This window comes from Mus caroli, chromosome 6 (genome assembly GCF_900094665.2).
Source record: "Mus caroli chromosome 6, CAROLI_EIJ_v1.1, whole genome shotgun sequence".
Classification (NCBI taxonomy): domain Eukaryota; kingdom Metazoa; phylum Chordata; class Mammalia; order Rodentia; family Muridae; genus Mus; species Mus caroli.
Window position 1 is genome coordinate 134,668,566 of NC_034575.1, and position 20,109 is coordinate 134,688,674.

General features: G+C 46.7%; 1 protein-coding gene across 1 annotated transcript in view; it reads right to left on the reverse strand.

Moving 5' to 3' along the window:
* Plbd1 (phospholipase B domain containing 1) overlaps positions 1-7,551 on the reverse strand; it is a 53,706-nt gene extending 46,155 nt beyond the window's left edge. Inside the window, exon 1 of the mRNA XM_021165697.2 lies at positions 6,869-7,551. Coding sequence (XP_021021356.1) covers positions 6,869-6,986 — 118 coding nt within the window. The 5' untranslated portion in view covers positions 6,987-7,551. The remainder of the gene's footprint in view (positions 1-6,868) is intronic.
* Between the last annotated feature and the right edge of the window lie 12,558 nt (positions 7,552-20,109).

The following is a 20,109-nucleotide window of genomic DNA, read 5'->3' on the forward strand; positions in this document are numbered from 1 at the left end:
GGGCAGCTGCTTCAGGTTGCTTCTCCCTCACCTTTCCTGCCAAGATGCACTGCACCTTTGAACGGTGATCCAGAGTAAACCTTTTCTCCCCATAAGTGGCTTTTGCTAAGGTAGCCTGCATAGCAACAGGAAAAGACTAAGTCTGTAATGCTAGCACCTGGGAGGCAGAGGTAGCAAGGTCCAAAGGACAAGGCCAACTGTGGTTACATAGCGAGTTTGAGCCCAGCCTGGATGACATGAGATCCTGTCCTAAAACACTAGAAGGAAAGAAAGCAACACTCTGTAAGGAAGGAAGGGTGAATTCACAGCGGATCACTTGTCTAGCACGCTGGAGGTCTTGGGTTCGGTCCTTGGACATTAGATAGAGAAACACAGAAACTGTGAGAGGCAGGAACGCTAGGAAAGGAAAGAGGAAGATGAAGTAGAACGTGGAGAACGGATGCAGTGTGTAGAGCATCATTCTTTCTGAGAAACTGTTAAATACTTGCTGTGGTTGAAGAAAACAAGTACAGAGCAGGATACACGGCTCAGTGGGTAAAGACACTTGCTGCTAAACCTAAAACAGTCCAAGTTTGATACCCAAGATCCTGGTGTTAGAAAGAAACTTCTGCAAGTGGTCCTCTGACTTCCACAGTACACTCCCACACTCGAAAATAGATGGGTAGGTAGGTAGGTAGATAGATAGATAGATAGATAGATAGATAGATAGATAGATAGATAGATGATAGATGTAACTATAAATAAAAAAAACTATTATATTTAGGTCAATATAAAAAAGGGGGAAGTTGGTTAGACTGGCCCTCAGGTTTGCGGCTGAAGGTCCTGGATTGTATAACTGAGGGAGGAAGGGTATAAAGAGAAAACCAGAAAGGGAATATAAATTCATTTTAGACTCAATAACTTTGTTAGTGATCTGCAGACAGGAAGCTCTGACTAGGTATTGCTATAGGGGTCCTATTTCCATAAAGCGTATAGCATAAAGTATATAGCCAAGTTCAGAACTGAATCAACATTTTCTTATTTTTAACGCAAACGCAGCCTATCAAACAGACAGTAAGGATACAGACTCGATTCTAACCACCACACACACTCGCCCAGAAGAAGGTCAGGGTCACAGGCTGAGACTGGCCTGAGTTATGACCTGGAAAGAAGGGTTTTGCTTGTTGCTGGTGATCTGTTTGAGGTACAGGCTCACTATGTAGCTGAGGCTGGGCAAGAACTCACTACCACCCTGCCTCAGACTTCCAAGTGCTGGAGTTACAAATACATATCATGAGACCCAAGCAGAGAGCCTTTACAGAAGGTCGAACAGAAGTGAAGCTTCGTCAGTACCTTCCTGGTGGGCCTGTGCTGACTGCACGTGACTGTAATGCCAGCACTCAGGAGGCTGAGACAGGAGGATCACTACAGAGCTGAGGCTAGCCTTTTAGTTCCAGGCTGGCCAGGGTTACAGAACAAGACCTGGTCTCAAAACACCATTGCCATCACACACACACACACATACACACACACACACACACACACACACTCACACTCACACACTCCAGCCCTGGAAATGAGGAAGCAAGGATGACTTTCCTATCTAAAAACCACAAAAATCGAGGCTGGAAGAAGTCACTAAACAGAAACCATGAAAGAAGGAAGGCGAGCCCAGAGCTCTTCCCGCTTTCTGTTCTACCCTAAAGCATGTTTTTATGATGCATCTTTCTCCAAAACCCTTCGCTGCATACCAAGCAAGAACAGTATCCAGTGCTCAGTTCTCGTTCCTGCAGGAGCAACCTCCTTCCCTGACCACAGACGTGCACCTCCTCATGAGGACTCCTCAGCCCAGTCCTTAGGAGAAGTCACCCATGAGAGCTTACTAACCCTCCTGTTCCACCCCAACAGACTTTGCTTTATTCCATGGTTTTTATCAACTCCTTGTTTTTCAGGGCCTGTGTTTTTCCATGTTCTTTAGGGTTTCTCTGTATAGCCCTGGCTATACAGAGCCTGGAACTCACTCTGTAGACCAGGCTGGCCTCAGAAATCTGCCTGCCTCTGCCTCCCAAGTGTGGGATTAAAGGTGTGCGCCATCACTGCCCCACTAGGAAGAAATTCTTAATTAAGATGGAGGACTTCCAATGGCTTTTATATTTTTAATGTAAAAACAAAACAATAAAACCTCAGATGTCCTCATTATATTTCTTGTGCACTTTACTATTCTTTGTGAACTTATTTTTAATTAAAAAAAAAACCCTTAAAATTGTAAAAACAAAAAATGCATCCCCTCCATTCATTCATTCATTCATTTCTGTGATTGGGTAGTACTGTGTAGCTCATGTTGACCTGGAACTCACTATGTAGCCCAGGCTGGCTTTTATCTCATTACAATCCTCTTGCCTTAGGTTATTATAGGTGAGACCTACCAAGTCTGGCTGGCTCCCATCTTCAGAACCTAACTGTTTTAGCATCTCATTTTATGGAAGAGAGGGAATGGCTTTCAACCTTAGATGACAATATTAGCTAATGGCTCAGTGCTATAGCATGAGAAAGAAAAGAGTTTGAGCAAGTGAGAGACATAGAATAATATTGAGATTATTTTCTGCTTAGATTGGGCTGAGGGCACGTTCACTGGTGTGTGTGTGTGTGTGTGTGTGTGTGTGTGTGTGTTACCTTCTCCTCCTACAAGGGCCCTCAGGAAACTGTTCTCTGGCTTCTAAACTTGCGTTGCGTTTTTATCAGAGTCACTAAAGGCATAACTGACTTGTGAGTTATGTAATGTCCTCCCAAGAAACTAATGGTAGGTGTTCAGCTTGTCTGTGTGCAGAGATCAAAGCCCATGTCTCTGCCTAAGCGAAGGATGGTTCCAGCAAATTCTCCCAAATTCTCCGTGGGAGTAGTGAAGGCCGGTGAGGGTCCCCTGGCTGTGGCCTGCTGACTGGTCTCAATGGTGTGCAACAAACTCAAACTCCTCCAGGCTCCATCCCAAGGATGGAGAGGAATGTGGCTCACACCTATAACCCCAGCACACGGGAGGCTGATGTGGGGGGGGGGTCACTGTGATTCTGAGGTTAGCCTGGCCCCCCATAGTGAGATCTCGTCTTCCAAACAAAGAAAAACCCAAACATGAGTGGATGGAAAAGGGCTCATTTCTCTGCCTGTTCCTGTACTACATTCTCATAAGATGCCCCGCCTAGGGTTAAAGCCCCCTAAACAGCACAGTCAGAGATTCCCAAAGTGGGAAGCAAGACATTGTGGGGTACAGCTGGAGCGAGGCACAGTGGGGCATGCCTGTGTGAAGCTGGGATAAACCTGAATGAAGAGCAGTTAAGAATTGACAAAGCGTACAAGTCAGGAAATGATTAGAGATTTGCTCAAATCCAAAAGCACCCTTCTTCTCTTTTAGCTCCTTGAACACTAACTTGGCTTCATGCTGATGTGGATCCCAGGCCCCACCCACACTCCCTTTTTGGGAGAGTGCCTCACTATGTAGCTCTGGCTGGCCTGGAATTTGCTGTGTAGCTCAGGCTGGCCCTCAGTTTATAGATATTATCTTTCCTCTGCCTCCCAAGTGCTGGATTACAGATGTGTGTCACCACACCTGACAGATTTGTTACTCTGAGTCACCTCCCATCCAGGGCACTCAGCGAGACGTATCTTTGTGCTTGGTCCGATAATCGCTGTCACATAACTCCTTGAGAATGGGAGGAGAGTCTCGTCTGTTGCCACATCCACTCCCTCGGGGATAGCACATGGCCACTTAAATCCCAAACTGTCACGCTGACTGGAAGATCACATGTGGGAACATACTCACATGAAGTTCATAGTGACGTATGCGAGTGCACGTGTTGTGGCACTTAGTAGGGGGTCAGAGGATAACTTTGTGGAGTGTCCAGTCAGGTATCTCCCTCCACCCTTATGCGAGTCCCCGGGATTGAACTCAGGACAGCCTTGTGCCCCATGAGCCTTTGTGGTTGAGCTATTTCATGGGCTCCTGTATTTCATGGACTCATGATTTCCACATATGGATTAGGATGCTGGTTGCTTGAGTTTACAAAGGAGCTTGAAGGGAATAAAGTTTTGGTAACTTGTCAGCTGCTCTTGTTGGGCCCATCACAGGACCTGCCAGACTGATGATGGGGGCCTCTCAGGGCACCGGCAGCCTCTCTCGGGGATTTGTTCATTCTGTTTTCAAACCTCAATCAAAAGACTTCCACAACGTCTCCCCCACCCCCAGGATTGACACATATGTCATGTGACATCCAGGTCTTTTCGGATGACAAAGAGTTACAAGTTTTGCATAAATGTTTCCTCATAATTTCACTACCTCCACAATGTTAGTAAGTTCCTCCTTGGCCCTGGTAAGAAGGAATATGCTAACTCCAGCAATAACTCACTAGCCACCCTTTAAAGCTAAAAATCAGAATGTGGGAGCAATTGGAAAACTGTTTAGGGATTAAAAAAGATGAGGCTGGTGCCATGGATCTCTCTGAGTTCCAGGTCAGCCTGGTCTACACAGTGAGTTCTAGGCTAACCAGGGCTACATAATGAGATCCCATCTTAGTAAATAAATAAATAAATAAATAAATAAATAAATAAATGAAGCATAAAGAATTTCCATGTTAAAAAGAAACCATGGTGCAACCAGTAGGCCCATTTTAGTGAACTCAGATATTTAACTGCAATCAGAGTTAAAGTAGCCATTGGCTTTAACCTGTTGTCTGCCGGCCGGGACACCTTATGGAGACTAAATGACAGTCAGGTTAGGGAGTGCTTCCCACCAGCTGATTCCGGTTCCCAGTGCCCAATCAGGGCAGATGAGTCAGGCCCTCAGCCTGACAGTTATATTTCTAATGAATAATTAATGATGAATCTGGGGACAGACTTGGGCGTGTATCAGGGTGAATCGTCTCCCTGAGATCTGATCACAGCTGGCATGATGCAAACACTGACTTCTGGAGTTTAGCCCTGCCTAGAGGAAGAACCAGTTTTACCAAGGAATGGGCTACATTTTGAGTCTCACGGAGGTCGGCTCATCTCTCTCTAGCGACCACCCCATTTTCCATCCATTCCGCTTAAAAAAATTATTCTTAGATGGCAGCAGGAGGTGGCTTGATGGTAGAGGGTGTGTTTTAACATTCATGAAGCTCTGTGTAGAACAAACACAATAAAACCATACAAGGATGTTTAAAAAAAAAAACAACAAAAAACAAAACAAAACAAAAAAACCCATATGTCTTTCCCAGTGTTCAAAGAGAGGTCACACTGTCACCTGTACACTGTCTGTCATAACTTGAACAATACGAAGAGATAGCTGCAAAACGATTTGCCAATCTCTGAAATAAAAAATAAAGCCTGAATTCAAAAGTTACAGAAGTGGGCCAGTAAGATGTCACAGAGTGTCCTGTCTAGGGTGAGTGTCATTTCCTCTTCCCCAGGAACAGTTAGGACACAGCCTACTAAGCTCACAGTATGGAGCTAGGTTCCTTTGGGAGCACCAGGAGATAGCAATGTCTCTGCTTTCTTACGATTTAAATTTTGGGTAATCTACTGGCAGGTTGAAGAAGCTCCAGTACAGTACCAATAACATACTGATAAGAGGGAGAAAGGACATCCCATCTCTTTCAAATGGACACTGCGGGCAGGCATCCTTAGCTGTCCTCAAAGCTGTCTTGTGGAGGAGCCTTTCAGGATTGCTGGCCATGGAACCAGCAACTTCTCTGGACTAAAGGGTGTGTGTGTGTGTGTGTGTGTGTGTGAGCGTGTGTGAGTGTGTGCGTGGTGTGTGCGTGTGAGCGTGTGTGTGTGTGAGTGTGTGTGAGTGCATGTGTGTGTAAGCGCGCGCGTGTGTGTGAGCGTGTGTGTGTGTGTGTGTGTGTGTGTGTGTGTGTGAGCGTGAGCGCTCATGTGGTGGGGGTGGGGAGGGATGACGACACGGGATGACCAAAGAACATGCAGCTAAATCAGGGGAGACACCAGGCACTCCCGGACCCTTCTCATCCCACAAGCCTGTGCCCACTGGGAAGTTTCCAGACCATGAGTGGAGCAGGCTTTGAAAGCAAACACTTCCAAGTGGGAAGGGTGCGGGTACTTGTTGAGAGACGGTAACGAGAAAAATCAGTGACTTTTGAAAGGGGACACTGCCTGCGTCCCTTCCTGTTCTTGCATGGGTCAAACAAGGAGACGATTACGAAATCAGTCATCCTCTCTGAATTTGACTTTTAGAATCTTCCAAGTCTACGCATCCCACAATTCATTTTGGTCTTGTTACAAATGGAAGGGTGAGACTGGAAGGACACCTGTTGAGGCCTGTTTTTCTGAAGGGAAGGATTACACCAATGCCCTCTGGCAACCCAGCTACCTTATCGCTTATGCAAATTCCTGACTTCCCCCCAGTCGCAGTCTCTGTGCAGTAGAACCGAGACTTTAATCCACTTTAGGATTCTGAGGCCATTCAGAAGAGCTCCGCAGCCTTAAGCTCTGGCCCTGTCCCATATCAAGATGATATAACCAGTTTGCTATCAGTTCTCTTAAGTCCAAGTCACTTGTCTACTTCTAGAAGCAGAACAAAGGTCAGCTCGAAATCACACCTCAGTCTGATTTGGATAAATCTCTGGACTGGAGCCTTTTGGACCAGTCGAGGTTGTCTGGGACAAGATATGGGACAGGAGAATTAAGGCCAAAACATTTTACACTAGCAGAGCCCTTGTGCCCTCCCCTTCAATGCCACCGCTGATCCACCTCAGGGCTGGAGCATAACCCGCCAGGCTCCTCACCAAGAAGTACGACCCAAGACGCCCCTAGATGCAAAGCTGTTGGGATTCTGGCCAGCCGCCGGCGTGGGGGTACAGGGCAACGCCCCTAGTCCGCGGGCGGCCGTTCTGCTCACCTGTTGGGTCGCTCTGGCTGGCAGCGCCGGCCACCCAGGGAGGCTGCAGCAGCAATGGCAGCAGCAGCAGCAGCGGCGATGGCGGCCTGAGGCTCCTGCCAGGACTGCGGTGGCACATCGCTCCTCCGCTGTGACCTCGGCCTGGTTGGATTAGGTCCCGCTGGCGCCGGTGATGACAGCTGTTGCAAGAGCCGCACTTGAGGATGGTAGCAGGGCGCTGCGTTGCCGAGGCCGGGCCGTTCTTAACTTTCTTCTGACATTAGTCTTGCCTGCTTGGGCGCTTCACGTGGCCTTGGGAACCAACCTTCGCCCTGCTGAGCCCCAGGCTAGGAGAGGCGGGTCCTTTCCGTCTGGTCCGACCCTCCAGCCACCTGTGGGCCGGGCCGGGAAAGTTCTCTGCAGCGCTTTTGGGAAGTGCCGGGGCTGCGCTGCTTTCTCTGGTCGCCTCCTGGAGGGTGGGGCTCAGGGCTAAGGAATCAGTTAAAGGTGGCCTTGGCCCCTGTAGCAGCGGATAAGGAAACCGAGGCAGCGGTGGGTCCCATGCCTCCCCGCAGGTCAGATTCTGTGGCCTTCTGTCTTCTCAGGTCCCTCATCCGTCAGGAACCAGGGCTTCTTGAGCCAGCCTGTGTGACCTCAGGAGCTCAACACCTCCAGACCTTAGCTTTGTGTCTTCATTGGGCGGAGCTGATTCACACGGGGCTAGAAGCAGATCTACCCCTGAGCTTCCATAGAGACCATGTCTGGGCAGGACTCGCTAAAGGCAACATTGTGAAGTTGGCCAAGGGTGCCCTAGGTGACATTGTGAAGTAGGCAACAGACTTCAAGCTGACTGAGCGCATCTTTTGCTACTGAACCCAGGCAAGCAAACCTCTGTAGTCAGGTTTGTAAAGTGTTCCAGAGGTCGAGGCAGGAGGATTAATGAAAGTCTGAGGACAATTTGGGCTACTGAATGAGACACTGTTTCCAAACACCAAAATATAAAAAAAATCCAGATAAACAAATACATATTAAAAAAATAAATGAAGAAGTGCCTTTGTTAGAGGAAGAAATAAATTTGTCATTGCTAGAAATGACACGTGTGAATTATGAAATACAAATCACAATTTCAATTGGTAATATTCATTTAGTGGAGGGAGAAGCTGCAGGCATTGTAGGGACTGTACATAAAATAAAAACGAAGGTGAACGGTACCTTAGGGTCCAATGGCACGTGGCTAGTGAAGTGTCACCCCAAAAAGTGCAGGTGTGTCTCCCTATCCCACTCTGTGACCTCACTGACCCTTCTGATCCAAGGAGACAAGTGTTCAGAGGAGGTGACTCTTTCAGGATGCCTGATGGGGGCTGGGCTCACCCACCTGATGGTTTGCTAGCCGAGTATTTATTGACTTCAGTGTTCCAGGATAGAGCCCTGTATGACACCCGGTCCATAGAACACCAGACTAGTCGAGGACGTGGTTGGCTTGTTTTGAACGAGCAGATTAATTGTATTAGATTTTCTTAAACTCAGTACTGTTGAAATTCTGTCCAGTTATGAGTGAGCATATATGTGTGTCCGTGTGTGAGTGTGTCCTGTGCACTCTGAGGCCTTTAACATCCTTGAAAGTGCCTCCAGACCACGTCCAGTACTAACCCTAGCAGAGCACCGTTACAGTAATTTGTGGTACATTTTGACACACTAAAATTGTGGGTTTTTTTTTAAAGATTTATTTATTTATTTATTATATGTAAGTACACTGTAGCTGTCTTCAGACATTCCAGAAGAGAGAGTCAGATCTCATTAAGGATGGTTGTGAGCCACCTGTGGTTGCTGGAATTTGAACTCATGACCTTCAGAAGAGCAGTCGGCGCTTTTAACCGCTGAGCCATCTCTCCAGCCCTTAAATTGCGGTTTTTAAACATCCAAAAGAATAGTGACAGCCAACTCTAGGTGAGACGGTCCAACGATATTGGTTTCAAAATTGCAACTGGAATGAATAGGACACAAACCAGGGATTCGACAGCCCTAAGGGGCTAGTCTCAGCCACCCACCCCGTGATCACTAATCTTAGTTGTCAACTTGACACATCTCAGAAAAAGTAACTGAGGAATTTCCTCCATCAAATTGGACGATAGGCATGTTGTGAGACACTTGTCTGGTTGCTGATTGTAACCAGAAGGGCCAGTCCTGTGTCAGGACCATCTCTAAGCAGGGTGGGCCTGGGCTACATAAGAAAGGCCACAGAATAGGAGCCTGGAAGCAAGGCAGTAAGCGTTCCTCCATGGCCTCCAGGCTCCTGACCCGACTTTCCCTCAATGAAGGGCTGAAACCCGAAATACACTCTCTCCTACTCAAGTCAATATTTTATCACAGCAGTCGGGGAGCAACTAAAACACAGCCCCACTACACTCATGAAAGAGACAAAGAGAAGGGCTTCGTTTAGTACAGTTACCTTGGGAAGATGAACAAAGGGATTCAGTCACCCCGAATTCACCCTCAGGGTCCTGAGGTGAGCTTTAGGGTTTTTTGTTTGTTTTCTGAGACAGGGTTTCTCTGTGTAACCCTGGTTGTCCTGGAACTCAATCTGTAGACCAGGCTGGCCTCGAACTCAGAAATCTGCCTGCCTCTGCCTCCCCACTGACCTGCTGAGCTCTAGCTTTAAATAGAGGGGAAAGGGTAGGAACACCAAGCAGTCCTGGTGATGGTACTGTCTGGCCTATCACTGAAACGCCATTGTTTGGCTCCATTCTTTCCTGGCAGTTCTCAGAACAGTGTGAAATCTCAGGAATACAAACCCTAACTTTCTAACCCTAACTTTGAGTTCTCCCCACCCCATCCCCTGCATGGCTAGCACCAGGCCTCAGTCTTTCACTTGCCACAGTGTGAGATTCTTAGAGAAATTCTAGTCTCCTGGAAAATGCTAGTTTCACTAAAAAGGAATTTGAAGTTCCCTGGTCCTTTTCTTCTTCTTCTTCTTTTTTTTTTTTCCACTTCTTTTTTTTATTAGATATTTTCTTCATTTACATTTCCAATGCTATCCCAAAAGCCCCCCCATAACCCCCCCCCGCTTCCCAACCCACCCACTCCTACTTCTTGGCCCTGGTGTTCCCCTGTACTGGAGCATATAAAGTTTGCAAGACCAAGGGCCCTCTCTTCCCAATGATGGCCGACTAGGCCATCTTCTGCTACAAATGCAGCTAGAGACACAAGCTCTGGAGATACTGGTTAGTTCATATTGTTGATCCTCCTATGGGGTTGCAGACCCCTTCAGCTCCTTGGTTACTTTCTCTAGCTCTTCCACTGGGGGCCCTGTGATCCATCCAATAGCTGACTGTGAGCATCCATTTCTGTATTTGTGAGGCAGTGGCATAGCCTCACAATCCCTGGTCCTTTTCACTTAGTGTTAGAGTGCTTGCCTGGCCTGTGCTGAGGGCACGGGGTCAATCCCCACCTCCAGAGACTAGCAGTGCACGAGGGAGGAGCCAGAGCAGTAGGAGGAACCTGGTCTGTTGGATGGACCCTCCCCCCCACACCCCCCCCCACACCCCTACCCCATGACCCCAATACACACACCACAGTCTCCCATTCCCCTGGAAACAAAAAACACCAAAACTTCGTCCCTCTTTAGGATTTAGAAGAAACGGAGGTGCTTGGAGGGATAGCTGCCCCCTCCTCTTCAAAAAAAATGGGTTCTTCCTCTGGCACTGGGTGGAGACACGACATTCATCTCTGCTCCAAAGATTAGAACATTACATCCTAATGTTGGGCCTGTCAACCGCCTGGCCCGGAGGCTGACCCTCTAGAAAAACTAAGTTACCTAAGGAGGTACTGACGGAGCTGGGCTGTGGTGGCGCACGCCTTTAATCCCAGCACTTGGGAGGCAGAGGCAGGCAGATTTCTGAGTTCGAGGCCAACCTGGTCTAGAAAGTGAGTTCCAGGACAGCCAGGGCTATACAGAGAAACCCTGTCTCAGAAAGAAAAAAAAAGTTCTGACGGGATGAGAAGGATAATAATTCCTTAGTGTCTGTTCCCCAAAGCCTTTCCGGAGCCTAGCTCTCCAAGTGCGTGTGCCACGCCCCCTCTTCTGAATTCCAACAAAAACAAAATAAAACGAGACTTTTCCTTTTCCCCTCTTTTTCTTCCCTTTTGAACACCAGCCCATGCTTTCCCTGGCACTCTGGACTTCCTCACTCTGTCTAAAGCCCTCCAACCCCTATGCCTTGATTTCTGAACACACTGGCCTCAGACTTAAGAAGGCAATCGCTTCTACCTTCTCCTAGCAGCTACTGAGATTTATAGCTTAGCTTGCCTGTCTGCCCTGTCCTGGTAGGTTTCTTTCAAACTCTAAACAAAACAACCAAAAAACAAACAAACAAACAAAAACATTCTTCAAGCTTCATTCTGAGTCCATTTTTAAATTGTTTTTTTAAGATTGTTTTTTTCTAAGTCCAGGTTATAGAATTTCCTAGAAGTTGCATTTGTTTTTAGATTTTAAAAAAGCTATATTTAACTCCCTGAGAAAGGCATGTGTACGCTGCAGCACGTGGATGGAACCCGAGTGTAACCCCCAGGAATTGGTTGTCTCCTCACGCCATCTAGGAATCAGAAATGGACCTCAGGTGATTAGACTTGGCTTGCTTGCCCATCTTTCCAGCCCTGGAGGAGCCCAAGACAGAACCCTGACTTCTCTCAGGGTCTTGACAGTGGGCAGCGAACCCTGACTGGCTGGGCCATCACCCAGAGCAAAGGGAAACAGGAAGGAGGAATGATATCAGCATTCAAAAGTTGAAGCAAGCCAGGCAGTGGTGGCGCATGCCTTTAATCCCAGCACTTGGGAGGCAGAGGCAGGCAGATTTCTGAGTTCAAGGCCAACCTGGTCTACAGAGTGAGTTCCAGGACAGCCAGAGCTACACAGAGAAACCCTGTCTTGAAAAACAAACCAAAACCAAACCAAACCAAACCAAACCAAAAAAGAAGAGTTGAAGAAAAAGGTCCGTGGACTCATGGCCAGCCTGGGCTCGTGGAACCTAGCTCAACAACACAAGAAACACAGAACCACACAATTTACCCTCTGGCTGGAGAAAAATGCTTTTGCTTTGTTATTACATAATTCCATATGGGTCTATCGTAGTTATTTTTTTGTTTTGTTTTGTTTTATTTTTCCAGACAGGATTTCTCTGTATAGCTCTGACTGTCCTGGAACTCACTTTGTAGACCAGGCTGGCCTCGAACTCAGAAATCTGCCTGCCTCTGCCTCCCAAGTGCTGGGATTAAAGTCGTGCACCACCACACCTGGCTGATGGGGGGCGGGAGGGGGGGATCTTAACTGAGGAGTTGTCATTACCAGGTTGAACTGTGTGAATGACTATGAGGAATTATCTTGATTGTCAATTGATATGGGAGGGTTTGGGCCACTGTGGGTACCATGATCCCCTGGAAATGTGACCCTAGGGTATATATATAAGGAAGCTAAGGAGGGGTCCCTATGAGCCACCAGTGTTCCGCCATGGCTTCTGCTTCCAGACTCTCGCTCTGAGAACCTGCTTTCTCCCTGAGATGGACTGTGACCCGGTAGTGTAATCCCAAGAAAACCTCTTCCTTGAACTTGCTTTGGGTCAGAGTGTTTTTGTCACAGTCACAGAAAGGGACCTAACACAAATTAAGTCCTCAGGCCTCTGCCCAGTCCGCATTCTTCTCCTCTCTCTTGAGTTCTGTCTTACTTTGGGAGGGAAAGGGGAGCTTTGTATTGACTGAGTACTGGGTAGGTATGTGTCTAAACAGTCCTTCTCTTGACTCAGTGGCTCCCAGTGGGATGCGGTTTGGCTCATTACTGTCATGAATTGTGTGTTATCTGTTGTCACTACCTGTGTCCTCAGGAAAAGATTCCCACACGCTCCATGCATCATCATTGAGGGAGATGACCAACTCCAGAGAGTTAACACAACAAAGGTTTATTATTCTACCAACCTAGTGTGGGAGTTCTTCACTAGTAACCGACTTTCCTCCATGTAGATATTCAGGAGCCTGTGTCATCTTCTGGCTTTAACTTCCCTCCAAAGGCAGATATTCCCAAACATTTGTTGTTGTTGCTCTTGTTTACAAATGGAGTCTCACTAAAATATAGCAAAAGCTTAAAATCAAAAGAAATACCTAATGGTTTTTAAAATGTGTTTTATTTTTACTCATGTGTTTGTACTTGAGTACCCACAGAGGCCAGAGAGCACGCAGGAAACTTCTGGATATGGATGCCCGGAAGTGGCCTCAGTTCTTCTGGAAGAGCAGCATGTGCTCTGACCACTGAGCCATCACTCCAGCAGCGCCTCTGACCAACAGCTTGTCAACTTAATGCTAGTTACTCTCCTCTGTTTCCCTGATTTCCGTATCCAAAAGATATTAATTACAGTCTGCTGACTGACTGTGATGTCAGTATTTCTGTTCCCCTTCCCTGACAAGAACCAGGCCTGCAGTCACAGCAACTGTGCTGACAGGACTGTGAAGTACAGCTCCGAGCTGAGGTGTCACCCATCATTACAGAAACAGCACACAGCTTTGGCTTACTCAGAGAGACCTTGGTACCCAATGGCACCCCACTGAGGCCTTGGGCTCTTTCCCAGACTCCTCTGGACGTATGGAACTGGGAGTAGGGACTTAATGACATTCTTACCTCGTGTGGCTTCCTCTCCAGCACATGTCCCCCTTGCTCACTGTCACACTATCATTCCAGCACCACATGGGACTTGTGGTTGCTCTACAAAGCCTGCACATTCACGGGCTACAGTGTGGGAGTTGGAGTATCGTCTGGTAATTCAAAACCGGTCTAGCATTAGCTTACTAAACATCTCCACACCCTTCAGAAGGTGGCCCCACCTCTGCAAAGCTGCACCCTTTGCCTTAACACGTGTATTTCTCTGTGCCTAGGAGCTGATCCCATGTTATTATATGCAATCACATTTCAAGGTACCTAATAGGTTATTTTTCCGGGGGTGAGATGTAGTGGTTTGTTTTGTTGCTATGTATTGTAATGCTAAATTCTATACCTCAAGGTCTAGTCCTAAGGAGGCTAGCTTTTGTTGACAAGCTTTTGTTGTACAAACCTCGTTCCTTGATTTAAAACTGTTGGTTAAATAAAATTGGCTATAGCCACTTACTGGAGAGATTAGAGGTAGGTGGATTTGGAATGACCTAGGTTGGGGAGGAGAGACAGAAAGGGAGGAGGAAGAAAGCCAGGAGAGGAAGGAGATCAACAATGAGGACTTGGCTCTGAGAAGCAGCAAGAGCCTGGGGTACACCACTGAGGAAGTAGCAGTTAGAAGGGTAACTGGGGTAACACCAGTAATTGTCAAAGCCAAAGAAAATAGCCATGGTCTGAGTCTCGTTTATTTGTATGCTAGTTGGGGATAAGTTTAAATTGGTTATACCACATTTAATGGGCCAATTCAAGCCAGATTAGAGTATATTAAAGGCAGGTTTATTGGGATGCAAGTTCACTGGCCCCAAGGATTGAAGAAGCCAGGGGAGTTGCCATGGAGCAGGGTGAGGCAGGGGAGAGAAGGGACAAGCACAAGCCAGTATGCCAGATAGAGACTGGCATAACTGAGGGAAGTTAGGAGAACCAGGAGGCCAGGTCTGCTTTGATATGTAAAATAGGCACCCCAGTGGCTCATCCCTGGGTCCGAAACCAAACAGCGCCCTAGTGCTGTTTGCCTCTGCCGGGGTTGTCCCACTTTCTAAATCAAGATTTTTGAATGCTTTAAAAACCAATTAGTTTTCTTACTCAGAGTCTTACAATTTAATGGCTTTTGAAAACAGTTATCTCTGTACACACAAGGGCTCCAAAAGCCACAAAATGTGTTCTGATTTCCCAAAGCATTTGTTTTTCCTCCCTGGAGCAATAATGACTCTTAGAATGGTTTTTGTGGTAGAAGACTTACTAAGTTAAATTCTTTCTGAGAGTGAGAGGAGAATGAATATGCCCTAGGCCATATATGGAGGTCAGAATATTAGTCAGGGTTCTCTAGAGTCATAGAACTTATGGAATGTCTCTATATATTAAGGAGAATTATTGGAATGACTTACAGTCTGCAGTCCAACTAGCCCAACAATGAGTAGCTGTGAATGGGAAGACCAAAAATCTAGTAGTTGCTCAGTCCCACAAGGCTAGTTGTTTCAGGTGGTCTTCTGTATAAACTGGAATCCTGAAGAAATAGATTCCAACTGATGTGCTGGCAAGTGAATGCAGGCAGGCAGAGCAGAAGGAGTCTTCCTTCTTCCATTGTCCTTATGTAGGCCTCTAGCAGAAGGTATGGCCCAGATTAAAGGTGTGTACCACCACTCCTGGATTTGGAACTTGCTCCGTCCCATGTTGGTCTTGAACTCAGAGATTTGCTTGCCTTTGTCTCCTGGGATTAAAGGTGTGTACTACCTTGCCTACATCTAAGAATTTCTTGGCCACTATACCTCAAGATCTGGATCAAAATCATGTCATGATCCAGGTCAGAAGCTCGTGTCTTCCAGTCTCAAGATCTGGATCACAGGTGTGCCCTCCATTTCTGGATTGTAGCTCATTCCAGATGTAGTCAAGTTGACCATCAGGAAAGTTGACCATGTAGTCAAGTTGAGCCATCACATATGGGTTCTACAGATTAACCTCTGGTCATCAGACTTGCCAAGCAAGGGCCTTTACCTGCTGAGCCATCCCACTAGTGTAAGATGTTTGGCGAATGAGATGATGCAGGGCCCTATTCAGACTAATGGCTAACTACTCTTACAGGCATTTACTCTGTCATCGAGTTTCTTGCCTTGCTGTTCTCTTTGCTCTGTGTGTAGGCTGGGTTTGCAGTTAGACTTACCATTGGTTTATAGGGACCGTAGTTTGAATCTAACTTACAGTAGAAATGCAGTGTGAAGGAGCATCCCTGAGAAATCCAGGGTTTGGGTTGATGCCTGCCGGAGGGTGGTGTTGGCCTTACTCACAGTAAGGTCTGTGATGACTTCGCTAGCCCTGCAAGTGTGCTGCCTCCCATTGAAATGCAGCCTGCAGGTGTCCTGCAACTTGGGTACATAAAGAAAGGGATCAGTAAACACTGTGAGATGGGAGTTAAGAATGTGTTGACCACAGCAGGAAAGACTAAAAAGAAGGCTTCTGGGAAAGTTGGGTACCAACTGGGCGAGGCTGGGTGTGGTTATTTACGTATCAATCAGTTAATTATTTTGCTCATTTATTTTGATCAAAGCAAAAGACAGCAATGTCCTATCCTGCTGTTATGAATCCTTCCTTGTTCCCAGCCTCCCCTCCAAAGAGGTTGAGAAATTACTGCCGGATACTTCTAGGGCCAGCCGAGAGTATTTCTTCATTGCTTAAAGCATGTGGCTTTATACTACACACACACACACACCACACACAAACACGCACATATATATTTATATACACATACACACATATATATACATATGCATACACATATATACAGATATACATATATACACACATACACACACATATATATATATACACACACATGCACATATACACACATACACACATATACACTCAAACATACAAATCACAAATATACACACACATACATACACAGAAGGGAAGGAGAGGCAGAGAGAGAGAGAGAGAGAACTTGTTTCTTCACTGTTCTCCTAGGCTTCTTTCTGCATCTCTTTCATAAGTTGGATGGCAACATCCTTGAAGCTGTCATCAGCTTCCTCTCTTTGCTTCACATCTATCTGGTACTAATCATCATTGTACAAGATGCACAAGCAACAGGTAACAATATACAAGTGTCAACTCACGGCCCCTTCTTAGTGGCATTTAACTTTGACTGTATATGCAAAATACATATGCTAAATACCCATGGCAAACTGTGGCCTTTTGTTTACTTGGCAAGTCTCTCTCTGTCTCTGTCTCTGTCTCTGTCTCTGTCTCTGTCTCTGTCTCTGTCTCTGTCTCTGTCTCTCTGTCTCTCAGTCTCTGTCTCTGTCTCTGTCTCTCTCTCTCTCTCTCAACATCACCCGCCTATTTGTGCATGTGTGCTTTAAGATTTCTTCTATTTTTCTTTACATGTGTGTACATGTATGGGGTACAGGTGACTGTGGAGGACAGTGCATCATATTCCCAGAAGCTGGAGTTACAGGTAGTTGTGAGCCACCTAATGTGGTGTGAAGGAGCATCCCTGGCTCAGTCCTCTGCACGAGCAGTATGTGCCATTAAAACTGAGCCATCTCTCCAGCCCATCACTAGTTTTTGGAGACAGGGTTGGCCTGGAGCTTCCAGCTGGAATAGACTGGCTGGCCAGGGAGCCCTGGGATCTGCTTCCCCCTGAGCACCTGCGGTCACAAGCAGTGTCACCAACCTGGATTTATTTCATGTGAGTTCTGGGAATCAGGCTTTATTATTTACTGTGTGCATCTATGTGGCAGACAGGAAGATTTGCAGGAGTCTGTTCTCCCAGGGCCTCACCGATGCTGGCAACGGGTATACCACAAAAACGCACCCCAATCTTCCACATTGTTTTAAGGGGCCAGCTTTTAATGGAGCTCTGTTCACTGGCTTTCTGCATGGTCTCTCTTGTGTCCAAAGCTCCCTTTCCTAGTCACTGCTCCTGCCTAAGCCCGAGGCTCCCCTTGGGAGACTGCACATTTCTCCTCTTTATCTTTCCTCCACAGAGGCGCTAGCTACTAGCAGTGGAGCTGCAGCTATAAAGCAAACAGTGGGCTTGGAGCCTGGAGAGATGACTCAGCTGTCAAAAGTGTCTACTGCTCCTGCAAAGGAATTTGATTCCCAGAACCCATGCTGGGTGGCTCACAGCTGCCTGCAACTCCAGCTCAAGGGGATCTGACTCCGTTTTTCTCTAGCCTCTGAGGACACACACACACACACACACACACACACACGGACCCACACACGGACACACACACGAGTGGGGAATAAGAAGAGGAAGAGAGAGAAAGAGAGAGGGAAATGAGAGGAGAGAGTAACATAAATCCTTTTTCAAAAGTTAGAATTGGTTCCCACTCAAAGAAAATATATACTGTGAACATTCCAAAAGGGAGAGGGAGAAAATATCATCCATAGAGTATTAAATGTCAAACTGGGTTTCACTTCTGTGTTACAAAATTCAAGAAGAATATGGAGTATCATCCTAAGATTTTTTTTTTTTAGATTTATTTTGTTTTGCATGTATGAATGTTTTGCCTGCACATGTACCTATGCACACCATGTGTGTCTGATACCTGCAGAGGCCAGAGGAGGGCCTTTGGTCCCTTAGGACTCGTATGGCAGATGTCTGTGAGCCATTACATGGGTGTTGAGAACTGAACTGGGGTCACATGGAAGAGCAGCTAGTGCTTTCAGCCACTGATCCATCCCTCCAGCCCTGACCTCAGACTTTCAGAGGGAAAAAGTGTCCTGTCCAGCAGGACCTAGTTATTCCGTGGGTCGAGGAGGACTGAGGCCTGCAAGAGAAGTGGGCGGAGAAAGGGGAGTGAGACCAAGCAAAGAGTTGTCAAGGTCTGTTTAATGAAGGCTAGAAGCCTGATTATAAGCACACAGTGAGAGAAAATAGGGAGGGGTCGAGGGGNCATAATAAAATACAGAGAAAGGGATGGACATCTGGAGCGAATGCTGATTACAGACTTCTTGCAGCTTATCTTGGAATGTCGGCCCTCTAACAGTCCCAGGCAGCCTTCAAACATTCTGAAGTTTGTCTTGGAGGGCCAGCCCTGACCTTAACAGTCCCAGGCACCAAAGGGAGACATGGAGGAGTAGGTGAAGCTGCCTTAATCTAAGCAGTTCTAGGTGCCAAGTGAAGGAGGGAGTGAGCTGGCAGTCCCAGGCGCCAGGTGGAGAACAATGAAGGAGGGGGTGACATAATTCCCTTCAAAGGGTCAGCAGATCTTCAGGGTGAGAGTTACTGAGGGCCCAGTTTCCCACAGTTTGGTCTCTCACAAAAAAAGTTGACCATGATATTACTTTTCAGTACAGGAATGTAAGCGAATTTTCAAACAGGGAAACATATAACTTGGAGGAATCACTTTTGAAAGGATTCTTTTGCTGCTGCCCACTGGCCGACCAGCTCACATTAAGATGTAATGCGTGTTGAACCAATAATATGAAAAATCCAGTCTCTTCCACTCCAGCTCCGGAGGATGCGACAGCTTCATACAGACACAGATGCAGGCAAAATGCCAATGCACGTGAAATAAAATTAAAAAAAAAAGATTTTAAAAACTTACTTTAAAAATTAGCTAGGAAAAGCAAATGGCTAAGGGGTGCTATATAGTTGGCCCTCACTGTCTGTGGGCTGTGTGTGCATCTGAGAATTCAGCCAACTGTAGGTCACAAATACTGGAAAAACAAAAGTGGTGACCATATCAGACAGGTACAGACTCTAGTATATGAAGATAAAGTCTCATTGTGGAGCCGTGGTTGGTCTCAAATTTCACAGAGATCCAACAACTTCTACATCCCTTCTGAGGGCTGGGATTGCAATCATTGTACCACGGATTTACTTAGCTCTTACAGTGGGTCCTATAAGTAATCCGAAAACAATTTAAAGCAAACAGAAGCAGGGTCTGACAGCACGTATCTGTAATCCCAGCACAAGGGAGGCCAAGGCAGGAGACCATCCCGTCAAAGTCAGCCTGGACTAAGCAGCAAGACCCTGTCTCAAATCTAAAAAGCAATACATAGAAGAAGCCCGGGACTGGAGAGATGGCTCAGCAGTTAAGAGCACTGACTGCTCTTCCAGAGGTCCTGAGTTCAATTCTCAGCAACCACATAGTGGCTCAAAACCATCTGTAATGGGATCTGATGCCCTCTTCTGGTGCATCTGAAGACAGGCTGCACTGTACTCATAAATTAAATAATTCTTGAAGAGAAGGAGGAGGAGGTGGAGGAGGAGGAGGAGGAGAAGCAGCCAGATCTGGTGACTCACACCCATAATTCCTGCAGTCAGAAGACTGACGCAGATTAATTTCTACAACGAACGTTCAAGTCAGCCTGTACTGTAGTAATGAAATAGTGAGTCTTGGGACACAGCGTGAAATTATCTAAAACCAAACCAAACCAAACCAAGCCAAATCACAAGACTGGGAAGAGGGTATCTCTGGCAAGCCAAGGAGAGTCCCTGTCTCGAAAAAATAAGGTGGAGTTGGACCGGGAGGATGGCTCAGTGGTTCAGACCTAACTGGGAACCCAGCACCCAGAAGGTAGCTCACAACCATCCATAACTCTCGTGCCAGGGGATCTGACAACC